The following is a 27761-nucleotide window of genomic DNA, read 5'->3' on the forward strand; positions in this document are numbered from 1 at the left end:
TCATCTTGAGCCATCCTTCTAACTAGACTCAAGTCTGAAAGTGTTTTCTCTGATGGACCCAATTATGCAGTTGTAGTGAGGATTTACTAAAGAAGTGATAAGCAGGTAACCTCTACCCATAAACTGACATCACTGCTGTGTTATAGGAGATTTTTTTGAGGGTAGTGGTGGTGGTGGGGGGGGGGGGGGGGGGCAGTGATACTATTGTACCAACTGCATCCTACTTTCATGTATGAAAACTGATCTCCGTAGTAGAAAGAAGAGTCACACTAACAAACTGCAACTCATGAACAAAATGAACCTCAGCAGGGTGGGATGTTAGATGAGTTTGGTACAGACTCCATTCTCTGATCCCTTCTGTAACCCCCTCCCCCCGTTGTGCGTACTGTTATACCCTTCCATCTCCCAAAGCCTGAAAACCCTGCAGTGTAAGACAGAATGTAGGTCAGCTTCGGAGATGCCTATCTCCAGAGGCGGTTTCCACATCGCCTGTTTGGCCAGCCTGTCGGCAAGTTCGTTACCAGGGATTCCGAAGAGTCCTGGGGTCCACACAAACACCACGGAATGGCAGGATTGTTCCAGGGAATACATGGACTCCTGAATGGTTGCTACCAGAGGGTGGCGAGGGTAGCACTGGTCGATAGCTTGTAGGCTGCTCAATGAGACAGTACACAGGAGAAATGACTCACCAGGGCATGAGCGGATGTACTCAAGAGCACGAGATATGGCCATCAGCTCTGCAGTGTAAACACTGCAGCCAACTGGCAAGGAGTGCTGCTCAATATGTCTTCCATGAACATATGTGAAGCCTACATGACCATCAGCCATTGAGCCGTCAGTGTAAACCGCTTCAGAGACCCAGAACACATCAAGAATCGAGAAGAAGTGACAGCAGAGAGCGGCAGGGCTAACGGAGTCCTTAGGGCCATGCAAAAGGTCCACATGAAGCAGCGGCCGAGGTGTACACCATGGAGGTGTACGTGAATGGACCACAAGCAGAGGTGGTAAAAGGAAGGACTCCAGTTCGGAGAGAAGGAACGGCATGTGAACTGTAATTGTTAGCCCCGATCTGGGCCTCTGATGCGGGAGATGGACCGCCGCGAGTGGGAAAAGGAGATGGTAATTCAGATGCTCAGGAGAACTATGAATGTGTGCTGCGTAACTGGCGAGCAGTTGCACACGTCTGATCTGCAGTGGAGGGACACCAGCCTCCACCAGTACGCTAGTCACCGGACTTGTCCTAAAAGCTCCTGTCGCTAATCAAACCCCACAGTGGTGCACAGGGACAAGTAAATGCAATGCTGAAGACGCTGCTGAACCATAAACCACACTCCCATAGTCCATTCAGAAAGGGCTCTGTAGAGCTGCAGCAGCGTAGAGCGATCTGCACCCCAATTCGTGTTGCTCAAACAACAGAGGGCATTGAGGTGCTGCCAACACTTCTGCTTTAGCTGATGAAGATGAGGGAGCCAAGTCAATCGAGTGTCGAAAACCAGTCCTAGGAATTGATATGTCTCAACTACAGTGAGTGAATCGTCATTAAGGTACAGTGCTGGTTCTGGATAAACGGTACTGTGCCGACGGAAGTGCATGACACACGATTTGCGGCTGAAAAGTGGAAGTTCTGGGCTAGAGCCCATGACTGGGCCTTGTGGATGGCTTCCTGGAGGTGCCGTTCAGCAAGAACAGTACTGGAGCAGCAGTATGAAATGTATAAGTCATCTGCATACAGAGAAGGTGAGACAGAGGGCCTGACAGCTGCTACTACACCATTAATGAGCACTAAAAATAGAGAGAGACTCAATACAGAGCCCTGCAGGACTCTATTCTCCTGGATATGGATAGAACTATGGGAGTCACCAACTTTGACATGGAGAGTACGGAATGACAGGAAGTTTTGGATAAAAATCGGGAATTGTCCTCTGAGACCAATTAGGTGTTGCCGTCTGGAAAAGGCTGTTTGGATGGCAGACTCAATGGACACAAGATTATCAGTGGTAGAGCGACCCTGGCGGAAGCTGCCCTGTCATGGAGCCAGCAAGCCACGTGACTCCAGGACCCAACCCAACCGCCGATATACCATATGTTCCAGCAGCTTACAAAGAATGTTGGTGAGGCTGCTGGGCCAATAGCTATCCATATCAAGCGGGTTTTTACTGGGTTTAAACGCCGGTTAAAGTTCCCCAGTCCGCCTTGTTCAAAGCCCATCTCACCAGGTGTCCATGCGCCTGATGCTGGGGCAGTGACAGGAAGTGGTCACTACCACTCAGGTCATCATGTGTTCTCCAGTGGATAGATGGGAGAAGTCCTGGGCTGCAAATTGATAAATCAATGGTCGAGTAACTACCATGAGCCACACTGAAATGTGCAGCAGCCCTGGTATTTAAGAGGCAGAGGTCGAATTGTGACAGTACAGTTTTGACATCTCTGCCTCGGCCAGTAAGCATGGTACCACCACACAAGGGGTTATGGGCATTAAAATCTCCCAGAAGTAGGAAAGGTTTAGGGAGTTGATCAATCATACATACATTGCCGACAGTTATTTCCTGTGCCATCCTTATTCTGAGCAGTCTATATCCATTGTGTCTGAGGGTCTGGCGAGGTCTAGGTCCCCAGCGGACGCCAAAATCTCCATCCCATCCTCAGCCGCAGAGCTTGTAAGAAGTGGTGTTGTGGGTGCCACCGCAATTTCCTTGGTCTTGGGGGTTTTTCTTTTTGGATTTCTCTCGTTGCTTGGGTTTCTCTGCCTGCGAGGGCTTCACTGGCTCAGTCTCCGGGACTGAGGATGAGCTCTTCAGCCACTGGTGGGTGGTCGTCTTTCTCACTAGAAGAAACCTGAGAAGGGAGTGACCCAAGGGACCCCTTCCTAGCAAGAGGAGCCCAAGAAGACTTACTATGCTTCTCCGGTTTAGAAGTGGGGATGGACGTCCCCGAGGGTTCGATGGTTGGCGGGGGTTTGCTCCCGAAGTAGGTGTTGCAGGCGCAACAGGGAGGGGAAATGCCCCCCCACCATCAAGGGGGCATGCGTAGTCTTCCGGCTCTGAGAGGTGACCTGGGTTGGCAGAGATAATGGTGCCAGAACTGTTGTTGTTTTTTTTTTTTTTTTTTTTTTTTTTTTTTTTTTTTTTTTTTTTTTTTTTTTTTTTTTTTTTTTTTTAGGGCGCACAATGTCAACGGTCATTAGCGCCCAGACTACTTTAGGAATGCACCGCGATTCACAAGTTTAAAACAGCAACGAAACGGAAAACACGATGAAAGACATACTGGCAGGCTTAGGATTAAAAAAGAAAACAGCATAATCAAATGTCCTTTGAGAGGGTTGTCAAATTGATAAAATGAAGAACGCGAGCAGCTGCTCGTGGGTCATCCGCTAAAATGGCTTCTACAGTACATGGCAGGCCAAGATCGAGACGCAGGGTGTTAAAATCCGGACACGACGTTAAAATGTGGCGGACCGTCAGCAATTGCCCACACGGGCAGAACGGCGCCAGCGCAGCCGTCAGCAGATGGCGATGGCTGAACCGGCAGTGGCCAATTCGCAACTGGGCCAAAAGTACCTCCTCCCGCCGAGAAGGGCGTGAGGAGGACGTCCAAGCCACGGGAAGAGCTTTCAAGGCCCGAAGCTTGTTGTCTGGAAGTGCAGCCCAATCGGCATGCCACAGCGATACAATGTGCCGACAAATTACCCTGCTACAATCTGACGAAGGGACACAACAAGAAGCTGTCCGAGGCTGGAGGACCGCAGCCTTGGCCGCGGCATCTGCAGCTTCGTTCCCAGGGATACCGACATGGCCAGGAACCCACATAAAGCTAACCGGAGAACCGACGTCCACCAGCTGCTGAAGAGAGCATTGGATCCGGTGCACGAAAGGGTGAACCGGGTACGGATCACCGAGGCTCTGGATAGCGCTCAGGGAATCGGAGCAGATGACATATGCAGAATGTCGGTGGCGGCAGATGTAAAGGACAGCCTGGTAGAGGGCAAAGAGCTCAGCTGTGAAGACCAAACAATGGCCATGGAGCCGATATTGGAAACTTTGTGCCCCGCCAATAAAAGAACACCCGACCCCGTCATTGGTCTTAGAGCCATCTGTATAAATGAAGGTCATATTAATGAACTTCAAACAAAGTTCGACAAAACGGGAGTGGTAGACTGAACCGGGGGTAACCTCCTTCGGGAGCGAGCAGAGGTCAAGGTGGACGCGAACCTGAGCCTGGAGCCAAGGTGGCGTGTGGCTCTCGCCCACTCGAAAGGTGGCAGGGAGTGAAAAATTAAGGTGTTGAAGGAGGCGACGAAAGCGAACTCCAGGGGGTAGCAGGGCGGAGACATACAACCCGTATTGACTGTCGAGAGAGTCATCAAAAAAGGAACGATAAGACGGGTGGTCGGGCATTGCCAGTAGCCGACAGGCATACCGACAAAGCAGTATATCGCGCCGGTAGGTGAGTGGCAACTCACCAGCGTCAGCATGAAGACTCTCGACGGGACTAGTATAAAACGCTCCGATCGCAAGTCGTAAACCCCGATGTTGTATGGAGTTGAGGCGGCGTAAGATGGATGGCCGTGCAGAGGAGTATACGAAGCTCCCATAATCCAGCTTGGAGCGGACGATCGACCGATATAGGCGAAGTAGGACGGTTCGATCCGCTCCCCACAACATACCACTGAGAACACGGAGGACATTGAGAGAACGGGTACAACGGGCAGCCAAATAAGACATGTGGAGACCAACTAAGTTTCCTGTCAAATGTAAGACCTAAAAATTGTGTTGTCTCCACGAATGGGAGAGCAACAGGACCGAGTCGTAAGGACGGTGGGAGAAACTCTTTGTAGCGCCAGAAGTTAATACAGACCGTCTTCTCGGCAGAAAAACAGAAGCCATTGGCGACACTCCAGGAGTAAAGACGGTCAAGAGAACGCTGAAGACAGTGCTCCAGGAAACACGTACGCTGCGCGCTGCAATAGATGGTAAAATCGTCCACGAAAAGGGAGCCTGATACATCAGCTGGGAGGCAATCCATTATTGGATTGATCGCTATGGCGAAGAGAGCGACGCTCAAAACTGAGCCCTGTGGCACCCCATTCTCCTGGCGAAAGGTGTCTGACAGGACAGAACCCACACGTACCCTGAACTGTCGATCCATTAAAAAGGAACGAATAAAAAGAGGGAGGCGACCGCGAAGGCCCCATGTATGCATGATGCGGAGAATGCCCGCCCTCCAACAGGTGTCGTAAGCCTTCTCCAAATCAAAGAACACAGCCGCGGTCGGGCACTTCCGCAAGAAGTTATTCATAATGAAGGTCGACAAGGTAACCAGATGGTCAACAGCAGACCGGCGCCTACGAAATCCACATTGTACATTGGTAAGGAGGCGTCGAGACTCGAGCAGCCAAACCAATCGAGAGTTAACCATTCGCTCCATCACTTTACAGACACAGCTGGTAAGCGAGATGGGTCGATAACTGGAAGGCAAGTGCTTGTCCTTCCCCGGCTTAGGAATCGGGACAACAATAGACTCGCGCCAGCATGCGGGAACATGTCCCTCAATCCAGATGCGATTGTAAGTACGAAGAAGAAAACCTTTACCCGCAGGAGAAAGGTTCTTCAGCATCTGAATATGAATAGAATCAGGCCCTGGAGCGGAGGACCGTGATCGGCCAAGTGCGTTTTCGAGTTCCCGCATGGTGAATGGGGCATTATAACTTTCACGATTCGAGGAGCGGAAGTTAGGTGGCCTAGCCTCCTCTGCCTGTTTGCGGGGGAGGAAGGCAGGGTGGTAATGAGCGGAGCTCGAATCCTCTGCGAAAAAGCGGCCGAAGGCATTGGAGACAGCCTCAGGGGCCACAAGGACGTCATTCGCGACCGTCAAGCCAGAAACTGGTGAGTGGACCTTAGTGCCAGATAGCCGGCGCAGGCTACCCCAGACAACAGAAGAAGGAGTAAAACTGTTGAAGGTGCTTGTGAAAGCAGCCCAGCTGGCTTTCTTGCTGTCTTTAATAATACGACGACACTGTGCACGTAATCGTTTATAATTGATACAATTCGCCACTGTAGGGTGGCGTTTAAAGGTGCATAAAGCACGTCGACGAGCATGTAAAGCGTCTCTACATGCTGCGGTCCACCAGGGGACCGGTACGCGACGTGGAGAAGAAGTAGGGTGAGGGATGGAATATTCAGCAGCAGTGAGAATGACTTCCGTGAGGTGTGCGACCTGACTATCGCAGCTTGTGAATGTTTGATCCTGAAAGGTCGCCCTGGAAGAGAAGAGCCCCCAGTCTGCTTTGGAGATGGTCCAACTAGATGAGCACGGAGAGGGGGTATGCTGCAGGAGATGGATAACACACGGGAAGTGGTCGCTCGAATATGTATCAGAAAGTGCATACCACTCGAACCGGCGTGCAAGTTGGGGAGCACATATAGAGAGGTCTAAATGGGAATAGGTGTGAGATGTGTCCGAAAGAAAAGTAGGGGCGCCAGTATTGAGGCAGACAAGATTGAGCTGGTTGAAAAGGTCTGCTAACAGGGAGCCCCTCGGGCAGGATGCTGGAGAGCCCCAAAGGGGATGGTGGGCATTGAAGTCTCCAGTTAACAAAAATGGTGCAGGTAGCTGAGCAAGAAGTTGCATCATGTCTGCCCTGGTAACGGCAGACGACGATGGAGTGTAAACGGTACAAATGGAAAATGTAAAAGTGGGGAGAGTAATGCGGATGGCAACTGCCTGCAGGCCGGTGTGCAACGTGATGGGATCGTAGTAAATATCATCCCGGACCAGCAACATAACCCCTCCATGAGCTGGGATACCTACCACAGGGGGTAGGTCAAAACGCACAGAGGTGTAGTGTGCCAAGGCAATTTGATCGCAAGGGCGTAGCTTCGTTTCCTGGAGGGCGACGACGAGCGGACGGTGCAAGCGGAGCAGCAACTTCAAGTCCTCTCGGTTGGAGCGAATGCTGCGAATATTCCAGTGAATAAGTGCCATCGTAAGAAAAGAAAAAGGAAGATGAAAGAAGGGGTCACCTCGAAGGCCGCTGAGGGCGTGGCTTCGAGCGAGCACTGCCGCCGCTATCAGTAGGCGGACAGTCATCGTCCATTGGGTCTATAGGTTCATCGGCCATCTTGGAAAGATGGCCGGGAGGGGGAGCTTCCTCCGCCGGTGAACGGCCAGATGTTCGGCTACCAGCGGTGCGGCCAGGCGAAACGGATGACGGCCTGGGGCGGCAACCGCTGGGTGGCGCAGGAGAAGAAATGCGCCATGGCGGAGAAGGAGAACTGTGCTTCCTATTTGCCTTCTTGGAAGGTCGTTTGGTGGAAGTACCGGTCGAAGGCTGGGAGGTCGAGGTACGTAGGAAGTCTGCACGGGACGGTTCCTTCTTGAAGGCCCGTGCATCTGACTTCTGGGTCTTCGTCTTAGCAGAAGCTGATGAACGGGCAGGTGCCTGTGGGGTGATGGGAGGAAGAGGAGACGTCGACCGCGCGATCTTAGCACTGGCCGAACGGACGACCGTGGTGCTGAAGGTCAGATCGCATGTCTGGGTTGCCACCTCCCTGGTAGTCCGTGGAAAGGCGAGGACAGTACTGTATTTCCCCGCTGGGAGCAGCGTGGGCTTCCTACTAGCCAATAGCTTGCGAGCAGCCGAGGTAGACACTTTCTCTTTGACCCGAATTTCTTGGATACAGCGTTCTTCCTTATAGACAGGACAGACGCGGGAGGATGCGGCATGGTCACCCTGACAGTTCACACAACGAGGAGACGGAGGTGGACAGTCACCCTCATGGGCATCCCTGCCACAAGTGACACATTTAGCCGCATTGGAACAAGACTGTCGAGTGTGATTGAAACGTTGACACTGGTAGCAGCGCGTAGGTGTCGGGACATAGGGGCGAACAGAAATAACCTCGTGGCCTGCCTTGATGCGCGATGGCAGCTTAACACTATCAAAGGTCAAGAAAAGTGTCCGGGTCGGTACAAGGTCATTGTTGACCTTTTTCATGACCCTATGGACAGCCGTCACGCCCTGCTCAGCGAGGAAAGATTGAATCTCCTCGTCAGTCAAGCCGTCGAGGGATCTAGTATAGACCACACCACGAGACGAATTCAAAGTTCGGTGAGCCTCCACCCGGACAGGGAACGTGTACAGGAGTGTGGCCCGAAGCAGTTTTTGTGCCTGAAAGGCGCTCTCAGTTTCGAGTAATAAGGTACCATTACGCAACCTGGTACAAGATTTAACAGATCCGGCTATGGCATCTACGCCCTTCTGGATAACGAAAGGGTTGACAGAGGAAAAATCCTTTCCGTCCTCAGATCGAGAAACGACGAGGAACTGTGGGGCAGGCGGTAGTACTTTTGTCACTGGTAGCTGGTCACGTTTCCGTTTTTGGGCAGAAGTCGAGAGAGATGGAGTGGAATCCATTGCGGAGGAATCCCCCATGATTGCCAGCGTCTCCGATGGCGCGCTCCTTCCTTGTGGGGACCCTCTCAGAGGGCACTCCCGCCTTAGGTGAACGTTTACACCTCAGGTCACACCTCCCGAGAAACAGACGGAGGGACCAATCGGCATGGTCAGACGGTATCAGCTCAGGCAATCACCCCTCCCCGGGCCTGGCCTGTACCAGGGGGTACGCGCGTGCCTTACATGTCTACCCAGGGCGGGGAATTACGCGTTACCCCGTCACCGGCTACGCGTGCGAACGCGTGGGTCGGCCTTCAGGCGCGCACAGGGAGGAAGGACGAAGAGGAAAAAGGAGGGAGAGGGAGAGGGAGAGGGAGAGGGAGAGGGAGAGGGAGAGGGAGAGGGAGAGGGAGAGGGAGAGGGAGAGGGAGAGGGAGAGGGAGAGGGAGAGGGAGAGGGAGAGGGAGAGGGAGAGGGAGAGGGAGAGGGAGAGGGAGAGGGAGAGGGAGAGGGAGAGGGAGAGGGAGAGGGAGAGGGAGAGGGAGAGGGAGAGGGAGAGGGAGAGGGAGAGGGAGAGGGAGAGGGAGAGGGAGAGGGAGAGGGAGAGGGAGAGGGAGAGGGAGAGGGAGAGGGAGAGGGGACAGACTGTCTCAAACGCCGAGGCGGAGACCAGAGAAGGCAAGCAGAAGAAGGCAATGAGAAGGCAAGTAGAAGAAGGCAATGAGAAGGCAAGTAGAAGAAGGCAATGAGAAGAAGGCAATGAGAAGGCAAGGAGAAGAAGGCAATGAGAGGGCAAGGAGATTTTGCAGGGGAAAGTGTAAGGAAGACAGTGAGGTGGAGAAGAGCAAAGAAAGGAACCAACCAAAGGAAGGAAGAAACGAGAAGTGAAAAAGCAAAATGACCGCAAATAGAGGTCATGGAACCGTCCGTCTCCGGACGCAGGCGCTAACTACCCCCTTGAGGGGGAGGGACTCCTTTTAGTCGCCTCTTACGACAGGCAGGAATACCTCGGGCCTATTCTAATCCCCGGACCCGCAGGGGGGTCCAGAACTGTTGTAGCGGCGGTGTAAGATGATGTCATAAGCAAAAGATGCAGGCGTTCAAATATTCTCTTAGCCTCAGTGTAGGTCAATCTGTCCAGGGTCTTGTGCTCCATGATTTTCCTTTCTTTCTGGAGAATCCTGCAGTCAGGCGAGTAAGGCGAATGGTGCTCTCTGCAGTTGACAGAGATGGGAGGTGGGGCACATTGAGTATTGGGATGTGATGGGCGTCCGCAATCTTGATATGTGACGCTGGAAGTACAGTGGGAAGGCATATGGCCGAACTTCCAGCACTTAAAGCACCGCATCAGGGGAGGGATATAGGGCTTTACATCACACCGGTAGACCATCACCTTGACCATCTTGGGCACTGTATCACCCTCAAAGACCAAGATGAAGGCTTCGGTGGACACGCCAGATGAAATTTACACCTCGCCGCTCTAAATTGGCGTGCTGCTCATTGTCGGACTGCAAAAGGAAGTCTCTGTGAGATGTGATACCCTGGACCATATTTAAGCTCTTATGGGACGTGATGGTTACAGGAACATCCCCCCGCTTGCCACAAGCAAGTAACTCCCGTGACTGGGCAGAGGATGCTGTTTTGATCAAGACTGACCCACATCTCATTTTGGACAAGCCCTCCACATCCCCAAACTTGTCCTCTAAATGCTCAACAAAAAACTGATGCTTCATCGTCATGAACGATTCCCCATCATCTCTCAAAGATACAAGGTACCGGGGCGAATAACATCCGCTGCCATCCTTAGCCTGACGTTCCTCCCATGGTGCGGCCAGGGAGGGGAATGATTTGGGGTCGTACTTCTGTGTGCTGAATTGAGCTTGTGATCGCTTAGAGACTGCTGGTGTTTCACCACCAGTAAGAGATGATGGACTATGCTTCATCGCGTATCATCTGCCCTTACGCCACCCACTACGACCAGGGGCCCTCTCCACAGGTGCCACCCAACTGCAGTAAGGGCCACCTGGCAGGATGGCCATTTCCGGGAGTCCCAATGCCCCAGGGGGATGGGCATCTACCTCTTGGCATACATGGGGAGTTAACGGCGCAGGCATCAGCAGAGCGATCCCTGTGTGCTCAGGGGGTACAACCAACAGGGTACATGACAGCCCCACCACAACAGACTGGCTACCGTGCTGGATATCGGGTGCAAAGAAGTCCATGGTCATCATCGACGCAGAAATCAACACTGCATAGTGCATGGTGGAAAACGCACCCAGGAAGGTGTCCTTGCCCAACAGATGGAGAATGGGCAGGACTGCAATGGGACAATGAGAAAGTGGGTTAAAGATCTTAATGCACGATGGACATGATGCACCTTGTAAGGCACTCTTACCCAACTGGCTCGCTCTTCGGGAAAATTTTGAAGAATGGAGGTCAAACCCTACAGGGGACCATGACACAAAGGCCAAAATGTGTGAAACTCCTTTTAGGCGCCTCGTACGACAGGCAGGAATACCTTAGGCCTATTCCAACCCCCGGACCTGCAGGGGGATACTGAAGTCTTATGATGATTTCTAACACCCTGGAACGATTGGAATGACATATGCTTACGAAATAAATGTACCAACGAAATGCCAGAACTTAATAATACCATGCACAGCTGAAAAAGATCATAAATAGAGATGCAAGGTCCTTTTCTTGACAGGCTGGCTTATCTTGTAATGGAACATTAATTTGAAATCATTTTAAGAATAAACAAACTATGGTTGACAATCTAGAAACACAAGTTGCTTATCATTAATGGTAAGCCTACATAGTAATTAATGTAAGCAGGGGTAGTTAATTACAACTGTCCATCAAGAGATTTGCATCCCTGAGCAATTCCCATCATGAGAGAAATCAAAGAATACAATATTTTGAACGAAAACATATTTTAGACTGTATCAGAAATGCAGAAACATGAAGCGTTTCAAATTCAAGATTCACTAAGACTCCAGAAACAACAGAGATATCTCACCAGTGTTCTGGCGTATGCCAGAATCATCTGCAAGTTTACGTGGTGATTCACGAAGTTGAGAAGTTTTTGTAGTTGCCAAACTTTCACTCATGGAACGTCCTGGTCGTTTTGCAATTGGTTTTGTTACAGTAACAACACTTTGTGAGGATCCTAGTGATTCCACATCATCAACAGCTGATATAATTTTCAGGCTCTTAATATCAATAGCTCTGCAACACAGTTTTTAAATATAATATTAGTTTCACTATTATTCACTGTACAGTAACTTCACTTAGCTGTTAGAAAAACATTCTCAATTTTGTTAAGTAACACACCGTGAACAAAACATACAAGTTTAGTTTTTATAAATAGGCCCTATCATGAAAGTTAAGTATACAGAAAACACACATCTTATTTAATATTGGACAACATACTATGTAGCCACATCTGTGAAAGATTTAGCAAATTCCTTGCATGTTCAGAGGGCATATTTTGACATCATCTGCAAAATTATGTTTATAAATCAGTTCCATTAATAGACAGTGCTGAAAAATCCAATATCAATATAGTACACACATATAAGAAAAGATAATAAATGTCCTTGAGGACCTTAAAACCATCTCCCCCATTTACTCAAGCCCTTTTGATTAAGTGCACCATCACCCTGCATGGTGACCTCTTCCTCACTGATAATTTCATAAGAATGTGTGTCACCGTGATTTCACCTAAGTGGTGGTGCCCCATCAATAGCAGCTCTTTTGGAAGCTCTTTGCCCTGACCTGAACAACCCCACCCCATTTAACCCTCTTGTCAGAGCATCTACACAAACCTGTTCATGATGCATACATATCCCGAAGCTCTGCCATGACCTTTCCTTTGGACCAAAGGCTCGGCCTCATACTTTTTGATGAATTTTTTGGTTCAGTAGTCCTCTGTATTTACTGCTGGAAGATTGACAACAACATTGGTTACGCCTTTGAACAATGTGGTGGTCACCAACACCACTTCATACTGTAAGACTGCAGCACTTTTACGACAGGATTAGTGACCAATATCCAAGTACTTATTATGCTTACATTTAAATTCTCAGGAATTTCCTGATCTGTGGCGATTCTAAGCAGTCTAATGGTCATAAACCAATGCTTTCTTCAGACCTATTTGGCCATATACAATCTTCTTTCTGGCATCCATGGTACTGGTAGCATGATTGTCTTTCTGGACCTCAAGTCATATAGATATTCCTGGGAATAAGTTTGCTGTTGGTTGGTTAGCGAATGAGGTTACCACGAGGGAAACAGGAGATGGGGATACCAGGAGCTGATTTACAGTTAACACTTAGTCTTCAGCTTTTGGAGGCCTGGAACAGGGACAGGCAAGCCATGGCAGCTATGAATAAGTTAAGAGGAATAACAAAAGCCACTTGGCAGTTTTCCCTTAGCCCTTCCCAAAGAGAATCTAGTATCCTTTGCTGGCTCCATATTGGTGCCACCTGGCTAACTCATGCTCACGTCTTCAGGTGAGAGGACCCACTCTGTTGTTATTGTTACACTCTGCTGTCAGTGGTCCATATACTTTTTAGTGACCAATTTTGTTGCTGTACAATGTATACTAAATCGTGAGGACTCAATGTGTCATCTGTTTGGTGACAACATTCATGTCATGGGTCTAGTTTCACATTTTATTCAAGTGTTTGGTTAATTTATCATAATCCAAAGTTGTCTTAGGCAGCAACTGGGGGTGCTAGTAATCAGCTGCAGAAGCTGGCCTGTCTTGAGTCAAGATCCAAGGGGCTTCCAGCTATTTTTGATCGGCAAAACTCTCTAACCTCCCTACATTTTATTGCTTCTTTATCTATATTTTTACCTGGTTCTGCATTTCAGATGAAACTGCAAACGATTGACTCGATTGTCCACATTTTTCTAAGTCCTTCTGCCTTTCATTATTTAGCGAGGAATGGACAGATTACCTTAAAGTTTGCTTTGTTTCCAACCATTCTAATCAATAAACCAGTTCACACAGAATTATCTCCAATGGATGCAGTTAAATTGGTAAACCATGTGTGATTTAGCAGGATGCCCTGTCTCTGACATGACTGCAAATGCCAGTGATAGCTAGAACAAGAAGTGATAGCCATATATGTGGGGCAGGTTTTGCACCTTTGCCCCATCACAGGATTTGGGAATGGGAGAGACATAGAAATTAGGAAAAATGTTGCATAGATAAAGTGAGAGGTAGAATACCATTTAGAAGGGATGTGAAGGATATTGAGGGGGGTTTTCCTCATTTCAAGCCATGCAGAGTAATAGTCAAAGCCATTGCAGAGAACATGATCTGGTTTTTCCAGTACTGGATAATAGTGAGTGATGATGGGGAATTTATTTGTGGCAGGACAGCAGATGGGTATGAAGCTTGTTGGGTGTGATTGCTTTTGGGCAAAAGCCATCCTTATAGTCGATTCCAGGTGAGTCAAATGGTCAGTTGTGGACAACTACTACCAAAATCCACACTGGGAGTTGGACAAAAGGGTTAGTATGAATGTTTCCATATAAGAGGCTACGGGAAACACTAGTTGCTGGCTGATGGGCATAAATACAACACAACTTGGCCCTTACCTATGAAGAAGAGGTAAGAGCGTCTTATGGTGTTTTATGAGACAGTCTGCCTTAGCATACAGACTTTTAAAGGTAATAAGCTTTCCTATGACAGGAGTTCTACCTGTTACCTTTGACAATCCTGATGATTTTCTAAGACACTCATGGGACTAGTTCTAATTAGGAGTTTGCAGGTGAAAAGGGATATTAATTCTGCAACTTCTAGTACTGTGGTAGTTGTATCTTCGGGTGCACACGCAATAAAAATAGGATGAAATGTGTGACGATTTGTTTCATTAGCAATCACTCAGTAGCAGGTTAACCACCTTTCGATACATTAGTTCTCTATTTGAAGAGGGATAGTACATTACAGACAGTAAAATCTGTAGTTTTACACATGCAACAGTCAAAGCCTCTAACACCATATTGAGTACTATTGGTTAACTAAAAATGTCCAAAAATGTCAATGTACAGACACCACCATTATTACCTTTGCTCAATGTCACAGGCAACGACTACTGCTCTGAGAACAGATCAGGAAAAACATTCCAAGATCTTTATACCATGCCAAATGAAAGTTTTGTCACAATGTACTCCGGTACATACCATTCGCTATGTTCAAACATGTAGCACAATATCACTCCATATACTTCCTCACACTTCTCCACAGATAAGATATTATTTGCAACATTTTGAGGAACATTAGACATTAATGCCTGCGATAGTGACCTTGGGCACCAGAATGATCACAAAAACTGAGATACACTGCCAATAACAGATTGTTGTGTTGTCAATTACCTATGTACCCAAACTGCAATAGAACTAATTGACTGACTGATTCAAGGGCAGGGGAGAGGGGGGGGGGGTGTTATGGGACTGAACAGTGAGGCCATCAGTCCCACAATTCTACAGTTACGTGCATAGAGACGTCTGTGAAAAGTGGGTGGATCCAGACAGAGGGGTTAAACTATAAAGCAAGGCAGCTAAAAACACATACAGTAGAAGGCATAAAAGATTAAGTCACATCTAAAAACTGGAAAAACAGATGGATAAAATAGTGGTCTTTGCAGGGGGGAGTGGTCTTGGGTCCTAGACCCAGAAAACACTAAAAGAGATCCCAACCACAACCGCCCTCCCCTGCTCCAGGAGAAATATATATATATATATATATATATATATATATATATATATATATATATATATATACTGAAAATGAAAACCACTTTCATGAAGGAAACTGAGGACCAGTTCAACCATTCATGAATCATCTGCTAGTATTAAAGACAAGGAATTTGGAAGGCTATACTTAGTATGAAGGACCAAAAGAGGGGAACATTCCACTACCATATGGGATACTGTTAGTCTGGCTCCACAATCACATTTTGGGGGTAGCTTGCTACACAAGAGAAAACAATGGAAGAGCCTGGTGTGACCGATACGTAGACAGCATAACACAATGGACTCCTCCTGAAACGAATGCACGGAACAGTGCCAAACTGCAGTAGTCTCCTCGATTTTGCGGAGAGCAGCAGCACATTACATGTCATTCCACGTTTGGTCTAAAGGAGATTTGATGTGAATGTGCATATCTGCTCCTGGAATCACGAAAGGTAATGAGGGTTAAGTATCTGCCTCTCTAGCAAAATAGTACGCCAGTTCATCCGCTGGGAGGCCCACATGACTGGGGACCCAAAGACAGACAACTGAGCATGCGGCATGGCCAATGGCAAAGAAAGAAGGTCACGGATAACAGAGACTACAGGGTGATGAGAGTAACATCAGTCTATAGCCTGCAGGCTGCTCATTGGGTTGTTACACACTGAAACACCATGGAGGGAGGCCTGCATACTAAAATGGAGGACCCTGTTAATGGCTAGCAACTCTGCTGTTAACACATTACTTGATCCCGGCAATAAATGGTGTTTATTTATTTATTTAAATGTCAAGTTCCGTAGGACCAAATTGAGGAGCAAATCTCCAAGGTCATGGAACGTGTCAGTACATGAACTTACAACATAAAAAGTAATAACAGATAAAAATAAATGTTCATGAACCTGAAAAAAAATCAGTCCATAAGTTTAAGCAAACGCTATCAGCAATACAATGAGAATCATCTTAATTTTTCAAGGAACTCCTCGACAGAATAGAAGGAGTGACCCATGAGGAAACTCTTCAGCTTCAATTTGAAAGCGCGTGGATTACTGCTAAGATTTTTGAATTCGAGTGGCAGCTTATTGAAAATGGATGCAGCAGTATACTGCACAAGAGTTAAGGAAGTCCGATCCAAATGGAGGTTTGATTTCTGTCGAGTATTAACCGAGTGAAAGCTGCTTATTGTTGGAAATAAACTAATATTGGTAACAAGAAACGACAATAAGGAATATACATATTGAGAGGCCAATGTCAAAATACCCAGACTCTTGAAAAGAGGTTGACAAGAGGTTCGTGAACTCACACCACTTATCGCCCGGACCGCCCGTTTCTGAGCCAAAAATATCCTTCTAGAATGGGAAGGGTTACCGCAAAACATAACACCATACGACATAAGTGAATGAAAATAAGCAAAGTATACTAATTTACGTGTCGAAAAATCACTCACTTTCGATACCGTTCGAATAGTGAAAATGGCAGTATTAAGTCTTTGAACAAGATCCTGAACGTGGGCTTTCCACGACAGCTTACTATCCATCTGAACACCTAGGAATTTGAGCTGTTCAGTTTCACTAATCATATGCCCGTTCTGTGAGATTAAAATGTCAGGTTTTGTTGAATTGTGTGTTAGGAACTGTAAAAACTGAGTCTTACTGTGATGTAACGTTAGCTGATTTTCTACAAGCCATGAACTGAGATCATGTACTACTCTACTTGAAACCGAGTCAATGTTGCACACAACATCCTTTACTACCAAGCTAGTGTCATCAGCAAACAGAAATATTTTAGAGTTACCCATAATACTAGAGGGCATATCATTTATATAAATAAGGAACAGGAGCGGCCCAACACTGATCCCTGGGGCACCCCCCACTTGACAGCACCCCACTCAGATCCCACATCACAGCCGTTATCAACATTGTGAATGATGACCTTTTGTTGCCTGTTGCTAAAGTAAGAGGTAAACCAATTGTGAGCTACTCCCCTTATTCCGTAATGGTCCAACTTCTGGAGCAATATTGTGAGATCAACACAGTCAAATGCCTTTGCTAAATCAAAAAATACGCCAAATGTTCGAAACTTTTTGTTTAGCCCATCCAGTACCTCACAGAGAAAAGAGAATATAGCATTTTCAGTTGTCAAATGACTTCTAAAGCCGAACTGTACATTTGATAGCAAATCACGTGATATAAAATGATCAATTAACCTTACATACACAGCCTTTTCGATAACTTTTGCAAACACTGATGGCATAGAAATAGGTCTAAAATTATCTACATTATCCCTTTCTCCCTTTTTATAAAGCGGCTTTACTACTGAGTACTTTAATCGCTCAGGAAACTGACCATTCCTAAAGGAAAAATTACAAATATGGCTAAATACAGGGCTAACATGTGCAGCACAGTACATTAGTATTCTGCTAGACACTCCATCATAACCATGAGAGTCCTTAGTCTTCAGTGATTTGATTATTGTCTCAATCTCCCTCTTGTCTGTATCACAGAGGAGTATTTCAGACGTCAATCTCGGAAAGGCATTTGCTAAGAAATTTATATTATTTCCTGTAGATACTAAATTTTTATTTAATTCACCACCAATGCTCAGAAAATGGTTGTTAAATACTGTACATATACTGTTGTTAAATACTGTAACAGAAATATTATTACTGCAAACTGACTTTATATCGTCAACCTTGTGCTGCTGACCAGAAACTTCCTTCACAACTGACCATATGGCTTTAATTTTATCCTGTGAATTAGCTACTCTATTTGCATACCACATACTTTTTGCCTTGCTAGTAACATTTTTAAGCACCTTACAATACTGTTTGTAATGGGCTACTGTAGCTTGATTGTGACTACTTCTAACATTTTGATATAATTCCCGCTTTGTTCTACATGATATCCTTATCCCACTTGTCAGCCAACCGGGCTGTCCATTACTGCTAGTAACCCGTTTAGAATGTTCTAATGGAAAGCATGAGAAATGTGTTATGGAAAGCATTGTATTTATCATCTATATTATTGGCACTATAAACATCTTGCCACTCTTGTTCCTTGACAAGTTTTGAAAAACTCTCTATTGCTGTTGGATTAACTTTCCTACGTAGTTTGTAATTAAATACGACATTGGATAGAGTACAAAAACTTTTTAGTGTTAAAATTTGTGCATCATGATCTGAAAGGTCATTCACCCTTTCACTAACAGAATGCCCATCTAGTAATGAAGAATGAATAAAAATATTGTCTATGACTGTGCTACTGTTCCCCTGCACCCTAGTTGGAAAAAACACAGTTTGCATCAGATCATATGAATTTAGGAGATCTACCAACATCCTTTTTCTTGCACAATCATATACAAAATTAATATTGAAGTCACCACATAGAGCTACTTTCTGGTACTTCCTACAAAGTGAATCAAGAACCCTCTCTAGCTTAAGCAAAAATGCTCTGAAGTCTGAGTTAGGGGACCTATAAACAACAGCAATTAGAAGTTCAGTTTCACTAAATTCAACTAATGCTGCACAACTTTCAAATATCTGTTCAGTGCAGTGTCGTGATACGTCTATGGACTCTAATGAAATACTGTTTTTTACATACAGAGCCACTCCCCCACCCCGCAAGGAACTCCTTGAGAAACGACCAGCTAATCTGTAGCCTGGTAAAGGAAGCCTCTGAATTATCAAATTATTTAAGTGGTGCTCTGATATACCAATAATTTCAGAGTTAACATCTATTCGCAGTTCACTAACTTTATCTCTAATACCTCTTATATTTTGATGAAATATGCTAATTCCTTTTCTACTTGGAAACATTACATCCTCTGTAGGTGAGCCCTTAGTTAGAGGCACTTCCTTTAAGCAGGTATACCTATCAGCTGACTTCAGTCTAAAAAAGGTGCAGCTCTAACACCAACTACTATAGGAATTTTTCCATGAGTGATACCACCACCACCACCACCACCACCACCACCACCACCACCACCACAACCACCACCCACTACTCTGTCACCTATAAGCTTAGTCAGCCTCCCCTTCCCATACCTATTGAGGTGCAGGCCATGCCTAGTGAAACCCCATCTACTGATAGACCCAACTGGCACCAATGAGATGTGATCCATGCCCTCCGCCATCAGTGCCCTCCCCAGCCCCACATTAACGCGCCTAACAGCCGCATTAAGGCGAGGCCAATCATGACGCTGAAACAGTTGCACGAAATGCACATTAGTACCACCAGTTTGAGTAGCTATCTTAACCAAGTCACCACTGACATCATATTCCCCGTCCCTATCGAGACTGTTCCCTGCTCCACCCACTATCACTACCTGATCCTCTTTTGTAAAATTCTTACATAACTCCCCTATGCTTTCAGTCACCTGAGCCAACCCTGCACTAGGCTTCACAATGCTGGTGACCTGGTACTCACTCCCCAACACTTCCTGCAACTGCTGGCCCACACCTCTACCGTGGGAACTACCTAGCAGCAGAACCTTCTTTCTGCTAGAATTTGCAACTAACCTAGGTCTCCTAATTGCTGAGGACTGCTGCAAGTTACCTACATCTACGGCTACACGAGGCTCCTCTCCACTCAACTCTGACAGTTGGTCATATCTATTGCATGTATGCAAAGTAAAACTGTGTGAGTACCTCCTCTTCCTAGCTACCTTCTTGCCAACTGCCAGTTCCCATTCCCCACCACCCTTCTTCACCCTCCTCAACCTAACTAGTTCCTCCTTTGCGCATTGTAACTGCACCTGAAGGGCACAGATCTTACGCTCCTGCTCCTCTATTAACTTGTTTCTACTACAGATTCTACATTCCCAGGAGAGGATCTCCCTAAAATGACCACTGGCTTCCCCACTGCATTCCCCCCAACGAAAATACTTTGAACAAATCCCACACCGTAATCCTCTACTCACAAACCTACAACAGAGCCCACACTTTTCACTCACGGTAAATTTTACAGTTACTGGAAAAAAAAAAAAAAAAAAAAAAAACTATACATTTACGTTACCAAAGTTCAGTTACACCAGTAGAACTATTTAAGAACTAACAATAATGGTCTCTAAATTCTCTGCCTACTAAGAAAGCAGCTACTTGTATTAATACTACTACAACACAGCCGATACCAATACCAGCAAAACTTCACAAAATTATTAGCTACAACCAAAAAATTAAAACTACCACTGTAAAACTAAGGGAAGTTAAAACACTATATGAAAATTTTACTGAAATATCTCACTAGAAAGAATAATAAACGTCAGTTGAAAACTAAAGCACGAAAATTACTAACGACTTCAACACACTGAAAACTCTCTAAAACACAGCGACCGAACGATTACAAAAGTTTATTAAGTCGTTATTTCACCACAAACGGCACGCAACACCGCTGAAATCTATTAAATTTAATAACTGTATTACAGAGCACAAATAAGTTTGTCAGTACTTAGCTTATAACCGTTACAGCTGCAGTGCACGCCGCAAAATGTAAACATGCCAGGAGAGACAAAAGTATATCCCGTCTCATCTATCGTTTTAGAACCATCATGTAGAAGATGGTAGCAGTCTTGAACTCATGAAGTATGGAATGTAAATGACGCTGGAATACCATGGGGGCGACAGAGACCTCAGGACTCTGGAATAAGTCGACCCTTATCTGTGGTCAAGGCACCATCCAAGGGGGGCACGGGAAGAAACACATAGGGCAGTTTCCAGGGAGTGGAGATGAAGATGGAGATCCCGATGGGGGGAAGTGAGATGCATTCCAACCCAGCAACCCCATCCAAGGATGGGCATCACAAGGGAAACATCCCTCATTTCCAAAGAGGATGGGGTACACGGGATGGTCAGGGAATCATCGAATGGCGATTGCTTGAGAAACCAGGAGATGGCTCCGTTGTATTTGCAGAGGGGGAATCCCCGCTTCTTCGAGGAGGCTGTTGACGGGACTAGTGCAAAAGGCACCGACAGCCAGCCACACCCCATAGTTATGAATGGGGTCAAGTAGTTTCAGAGTGGAAGGAGCTGCTGAACCATAAACCTAACAACCGTAATCTAATCTGGACAAAACCAGAGAATGGTAGAGAAGGAAGAAGAGTAGCACAGTCTGCATCCCAAGATGTTTGAGCCAGGAGGCAGAGAGCATTAAGCTTCTGCCTGCATGTAGTCTTCAGGTGGCGAATATGAGGCAGCCAAGTCAGCTTTTTATCAAAAAGAAGGCCCAAGAAATGGAACTGTGCTACAAAATCTAGGTGCTGGTCAGCTAAAAAAAGTTCTGGATTGGGGAGTACTATAGGTCAACAGCAAAAATGTATAACCCACACTTTGGATGGAGAAAACGAAGTCAGAGGCCCATCAGATGGCACCTTGGAGCTGGTGCTCAGCAGATGTTACCATGTGGGAGCTGCGCCAGATTGGTAACCAGAGGCCCAAGAAAAGGTTCAAGCCCATTGATGGCAATGGGAAAGAGTGTGACACATAACACAGAACCCTGTGGGATATCGTTCTCTTGGGTCTGACGGGTGTGGAGTGAGGTGCCAATTCGAACCTGGAAGAGCCGGTGGGATAAAAACTCTTAGATAAGAAATAAAGTGTTTGCAAAAGCCCCAGTCATAGAGGGTAACTAAAATGTGATGGTGCCAAGCTGTGTCGTATGCCTTACATAGGCCAAAGAAGACTGCGACAAAGCATCGGCGGTTAGTAAATGTCTGTTCGATAACTGTTTCCAATCTGAGTAAATGGTCAGTTGTAAATCATCCTTCATGGAAGCCACACTGATACAGAGACAGAAGGCCCCAAGATCAAGTACCCAAAGTAACCTGAAGCTAACCATCCTCCCGTGCAGTTTACAAAGTACATTGGTAGATAGTTGTTGACAGACGTTGGGTTCTTCCCGGGCTTAAGACAGGGATAACTATGCTGCCTTGCCATAGCAAGGGGAGGGCACTTGTGGGCCAAATGCGAGTACATATTGCCTCTGGGTAATGTCCACATGTTGGATCATCTGTTTGTGGATGGAATCCGGGCCTGGGGTCGTGTCACTTGAAGAGGTTAGAGCCTGCACAAATTCCCATTCAGTGTTGTTGTTGTGGTCTTCAGTCCTCAGACTGGTTTGATGCAGCTCTCCATGCTACTCTATCCTGTGCAAGCTGCTTCATCTCCCAGTACCTACTGCAGCCTACATCCTTCTGAATCTGCTTCCTGTATTCACCTCTTGGTCTCACTCTACGATTTTTACCCTCCACGCTGCCCTCCAGTACTAAATTGGTGATCCCTAGATGCCTCAGAACATGTCCTACCAACCGATCCCTTCTTCTAGTCAAGTTGTGCCACAAACTCCTCTTCTCCCCAATTCTATTCAATACCTCATCATTAGTTATGTGATCTACCCATCTAATCTTCAGCATTCTTCTGTAGCACCACATTTCAAAAGCTTCTATTCTCTTCTTGTCCAAACTATTTATCATCCATGTTTCACTTCCATACATGGCTACACTCCATACAAATACTTTCAGAAATGACTTCCTGACACTTAAATCTATACTCGATGTTAACAAATTTCTCTTCTTCAGAAACACTTTCCTTGCCATTGCCACTCTACATTTGATATCCTTTCTACTTCGACCATCATCAGTTCTTTTGCTCCCCAAATAGCAAAACTCCTTTACTACTTTGTCTCATTTCCTAATCTAATTCCCTCAGCATCACCTGACTTAAATCGACTACATTCCATTATCCTTGTTTTGCTTTTGTTGATGTTCATCTTATATCCTCCTTTCAAGACACTGTTCATTCTGTTCAACTGCTCTTCCAAGTCCTTTGCTGTCTCTGACAGAATTACAATGTCATCGGCGAACCTCAAACTTTTTATTTATTCCCCATGGATTTTAATACCTACTCCAAACTTTTCTTACTTACACATTCAGTGTAGGGTTCATTATAGGCTTCAGCTTGGCGAGGCTTGAAACAGAAGGGTGTTTCTTCAACTTTTTTCTGCCAGAGAAAGGTAGCAATATAGGAAGAAGACACGGTTGATGTCACGAAGTGTGTGCGAGGAGTGTCGTGAGGTGTTCCACAAGGACTGATGGATCAGTACATAGAGCGCCCTGTAGGATAAGACCCTGAACGGTTGATTGTCACTGGTGACCCAGAAGGCTATGGAGCTTGGAACAAACCTGCAATGAGGCATACATCCACAAGGAGGAAACTAGCATCTCAGCATTCCTTTTTACTCTGCTTAAGAAGGTAGCAAGCCTTAGCATGCAGACACTTACAAGCAAGAAGGTTCATCTGTGAAGGATTTTGTTTAAATCATCGCAACATCCGTCTGTGGTCCTGGATAGCCAGGGAGAGGAAGCGGCACCCAGAGGGGAGGTTGTGGGAACTGTAGGGGGTAGGGAGGCGGGAGGGGGTCAGGGCTGGGATAAGGAAGAGGGACGAGGGGGAAAGGATGTAACAGAGCAAAAGCTGAAGAAATCTACAATTCCTAGAGTCGGTCTTATTTTTGGTGAGCCTCAGCATAAGATATGCGATCCAGGGACTTGTACTCTCGGATCTTCTTTTCTCTCTTTTAAGCTGGGCAGTCTGGCAAGCGTGGAGAGTGGCAGTCACAACAATTTACACATACAGGTGGCAGAACACAGGGGCTTGCTCCATGGACTGGGTGTCCACAGTCATCACACGGAGGGCCCGAATACGGCAGGAAGACATATGCCCAAAACGGAAGCAGCAGAAGCATTTCATGGGTTGTGGGACATACGGTTCATGTCAAATTGGTAACATATGACCTTCACCTTCTCAGGGAGGGTATTTCCCTCAACAGCCAGAATAAAGATGCTGTATCAGTGTGGTTGACTTTATGACCTTCTACACACAAGGAACAAAGTGAACGTCGCATCGGTCCTGATTAGCCCCGAGTTCCTTATCAGTTTGCAGGATGAGGTCCCAATGAAAAATCACTCCCTGCACCATATTCAGTGACTAGTGAGGGTTATAGACACCAGGATATTGCCAAGATGATCACATGCACAAAGAGCTGCAGATTGGATGGCAGAAGAAGCTTCGATCAGCAGGGAGCCTGACCGCACCTTACTGCAAGAATGGCCAGATTTTTGAACCTTGATACGCTTCATGCACCAAGCATCCACCCTGATACTACCCACTCCAATCAGGGGCTCTCCCCATGGGTGCCAGCCAGCCACAGAAAGGGCTGCCTGGCATGGTGGTCATTCCTAGGAGTTCCAATGCTCCAGGGTGACAAGCAACCACTTCTTGGCACACAGGGAGAGGCAACAACTCGGCTATCAGTAGTGTTATCTCTGAGTTGTCAGGGGGCTCAGCTAGATTGGTACATAACACCCCACAACATAGACTGGCTACATGTGCTGGTGAGCTAGTAGGCTTCAAGGGGACTATGGCAGAGAAGGAAGGAAGAGGGGAAGGACAGGTGGGAGAGAGGAATCCATGCCGTAGATACTGGGGAGGGAGTTGTTCTCCAAATGACACACACAAAAGACACAAAATTTAGAAGTGGAAGTTGAACCCCAAGGGAAGCCTAAAATGCCAAAAGGAATGAAAGAACAAGCAAGAGGAAGAAAATTGCAAAGAACACAGGGAACCAGGTGTATAGCTAGGTCAACACAACTCTGAACACAGAGAGGGGAAGAAGGGGACGGTGGAGAAGGAGCGAGGACAGGGAAGGAGGGGCATGGTGAAGGAAATGCAGCCATGGAAGGAAGTATAGGCTGCAATAGCTCAGGACCCCATGCATGAACTCACAAAAGAACTGTGAGCCCCCCTGGGGAAAAGTTGCTATGGAAGTCCTCTGTAATGACTGACTGACTATACACTTTCATGATTGGCAGTTCTCATAGTAAATTTCTTAAAACCAGCAGACTGGGTTAGGGATTTCATAATCCTTTCCGTTCACATTAATATTGCCACAGATGAAGATAAAAAAACCTAGTGTCAGTATCGTGTAGTGAATAAATAGTTGGACTATCACATAAAGGGTCATGAGTTTTGATCCACCCTCTTTGGAAACTTTAATTTGAATATTCAATTCTAGTACATTCTAGTTGTTTTCCAGAATAAAATTCAGTCTTCAGTGGCAAATACTTTTTATTACACCTTACTGGTTTCAATAAATCAATCTTTTAGTCTTCAGGTGCCTAAGAATTAGAACTATTATATATCTTTAGTATTCAGCTATACATTTATGTTAAGCATAAGAAATAAATGACTAAACTTATTTAGTTTTAGTTTAGCAGCTATTAACATCTTCTTCATAGAAGCATAACATCATGATGTGTCCAGAAATGTATATATTGAATGTCATTATTGTAAACACAGATTGAACGGAATGGACAGTGTCTTGAAAGGAGGGTATAAGACGAACATCAACAAAAGCAAAACAAGGATAAAGGAACGTAGTCGAATTAAGTCAGGTGATGCTGAGGGTATTAGATTAGAAAATGAGACACTTAAAGTAGTAAAGGAGTTTTGCTATTTGAGGAGCTAAATAACTGATGATGGTCGAAGTAGAGAGGATATCAAATGTAGAGTGGCAATGGCAAGGAAAGCGTTTCTGAAGAAGAGAAATTTGTTAACATCGAGTATAGATTTAAGTGTCAGGAAGTCGTTTCTGAAAGTATTTGTATGGAGCGTAGCCATGTATGAAAGTGAAACATGGATGATAACAGGTTTGAACAAGAAGAGACTAGAAGCTTTTGAAATGTGGTGCTACAGAAGAATGCTGAAGATTAGATGGGTAGTGCATATAACTAATGAGGAGGTATTGAATAGGATTGGGGAGAAGAGAAGTTTGTGGCACAACTGGACTAGAAGAAGCGATCGGTTGGTAGGACATGTTCTGAGGCATCAAGGGATCACCAATTTAGTATTGGAGGGCAGTGTGGATGATAAAAATCGTAGAGGGAGACCAAGAGATGAATACACTAAACAGATTCAGAAGGATGTAGGTTGCAATAGGTACTGGGAGATGAAGAAGCTTGCACAGGATAGAGTAGCATGGAGAGCTGCATCAAACCAGTCTCAGGACTGAAGACCACAACAACAACAACAACCTACAACAGAATATTTTATCACATGATCCATGTTTGTTATTTGACAATATACCTAACAGTGGACTTGGGTGTATGTTGATCCTTGTGAAGCACATCTGATGAAATAAATACTTTTAGACCTGAAGTGGTAGGGAGCTGGCTGGGGAGTGGAAAAGAGCGTGGAATAAAAATAAAGTTTACTACAAGGAATTTATTAACACAAAAATTAACCTCTTACCATGAGAAAATACACAGTTAAACACATTCCATGATATGTAGGAGAGTAAGATGACAATTAAAAAAACAACAACATAGGTTGACCCATACTGAAGGGCCAAAATGAAATTATCAAGTAGCTCAAGAACATCAATTGACTCTACTCAGCAACTGCGCAAATGGATTGAGGCCCAGTGATATGTATCTTTAACAGTTATGCCACAATAATTTAATGTTTTAAGTAGCTACAGTACAAGTGGTTAACAGAGTTACAGGTTAAGACCAACCAAATAATTATTCTTCACAAGAGAGAAATGGCTTAAGGCCCAATGACAAACATCCACCATGGTGAAATCATTTCCAATAATACAATGATGTTGCCTGGTGCATGAATCTGATAACCTACATTTAAGAAAAAAAAAGTTAATACAACTGAGTGACAGTTAATGCCATCTGTTATTTGCTAAATAATGGAGTTTATATCTGTTTCCATTTTCACTCCACAGAGGCCATTAGTGGTTCTGTGTAGTAGTAACTAAGCATTCTCTTGTGCAGCACTTTGAATTTAAAATATTGAAACATACTATTAATTGGATAAACATATGAATTTGCTTATTGTGAGAATCACTGATTCAATTAATGTAACTGAAGAAGTGTACCGTATCATCACTAGTGGCCAAAGAGAATAAATTAGTGAAATCTGAATATTAATGTTGCTAATATTCTATTTTCCACATTAATTTCAAGTTAGACAACATCTAAGGAAAGAGGAAGAAAGCATAAGCATGGTGAATCACTGTGGCACAGGAAAAAACAGGTAATGAAATGTAGAGAAGGAAAGAAGTACATTGGCTACTAAGGAAGACATGATGCTAAAATTAAAGAAGGTAAACCATGTAACTGCTCGAAGAAATGCTTCCAGAACATTCAAGAACATGAGGTCCAATATCCGATCTCAATAGTACAGCCTTACCGATGCCACTGCTCAGACATTATATTTCTCTGTGAATGCATTACACTTTTGTCACCAAAGAGGTGTTATGTAGCTAGCTCCGAAGAAAAGAGAGAGAGAACTATCAGTGTACACCACCATCTATTTGTAAGTACAGAAAACATTGTAATCTGTTAACAAGGACTAGCCAGTGTTCTTGGAATTATAATTGCAAAAATTAATTATATAACTGACATGATGAAAGTGAATGGAACATTGACAGAAGACAAAAATGAAAGAATGCCAATCAATACCAAACAAGACAGCTGAAGAACGGGGGAATATTACTCGAGATTTCATCAAAAGAATATTAAATACAAGAGTCATTGCACAAGAAGACATAATCTTACTAGAAAGTAA

At 45.5% G+C, this 27761-nt stretch overlaps 1 protein-coding gene across 4 annotated transcripts in view; it reads right to left on the bottom strand.

Annotated features, from left to right (window-relative positions):
• The window catches only part of LOC126262557 (enhancer of mRNA-decapping protein 3), an 84944-nt gene that overhangs the window by 42900 nt on the left and 14283 nt on the right, over window positions 1-27761 (bottom strand). For all 4 annotated transcript variants that reach the window (XM_049959255.1, XM_049959253.1, XM_049959252.1 and 1 more), the window contains one exon: window positions 11412-11620. In XM_049959255.1, coding sequence (XP_049815212.1) covers window positions 11412-11620 — 209 coding nt within the window. The remainder of the gene's footprint in view (window positions 1-11411; window positions 11621-27761) is intronic.

This window comes from Schistocerca nitens, chromosome 6, assembly GCF_023898315.1.
Source record: "Schistocerca nitens isolate TAMUIC-IGC-003100 chromosome 6, iqSchNite1.1, whole genome shotgun sequence".
NCBI lineage: Eukaryota > Metazoa > Arthropoda > Insecta > Orthoptera > Acrididae > Schistocerca > Schistocerca nitens.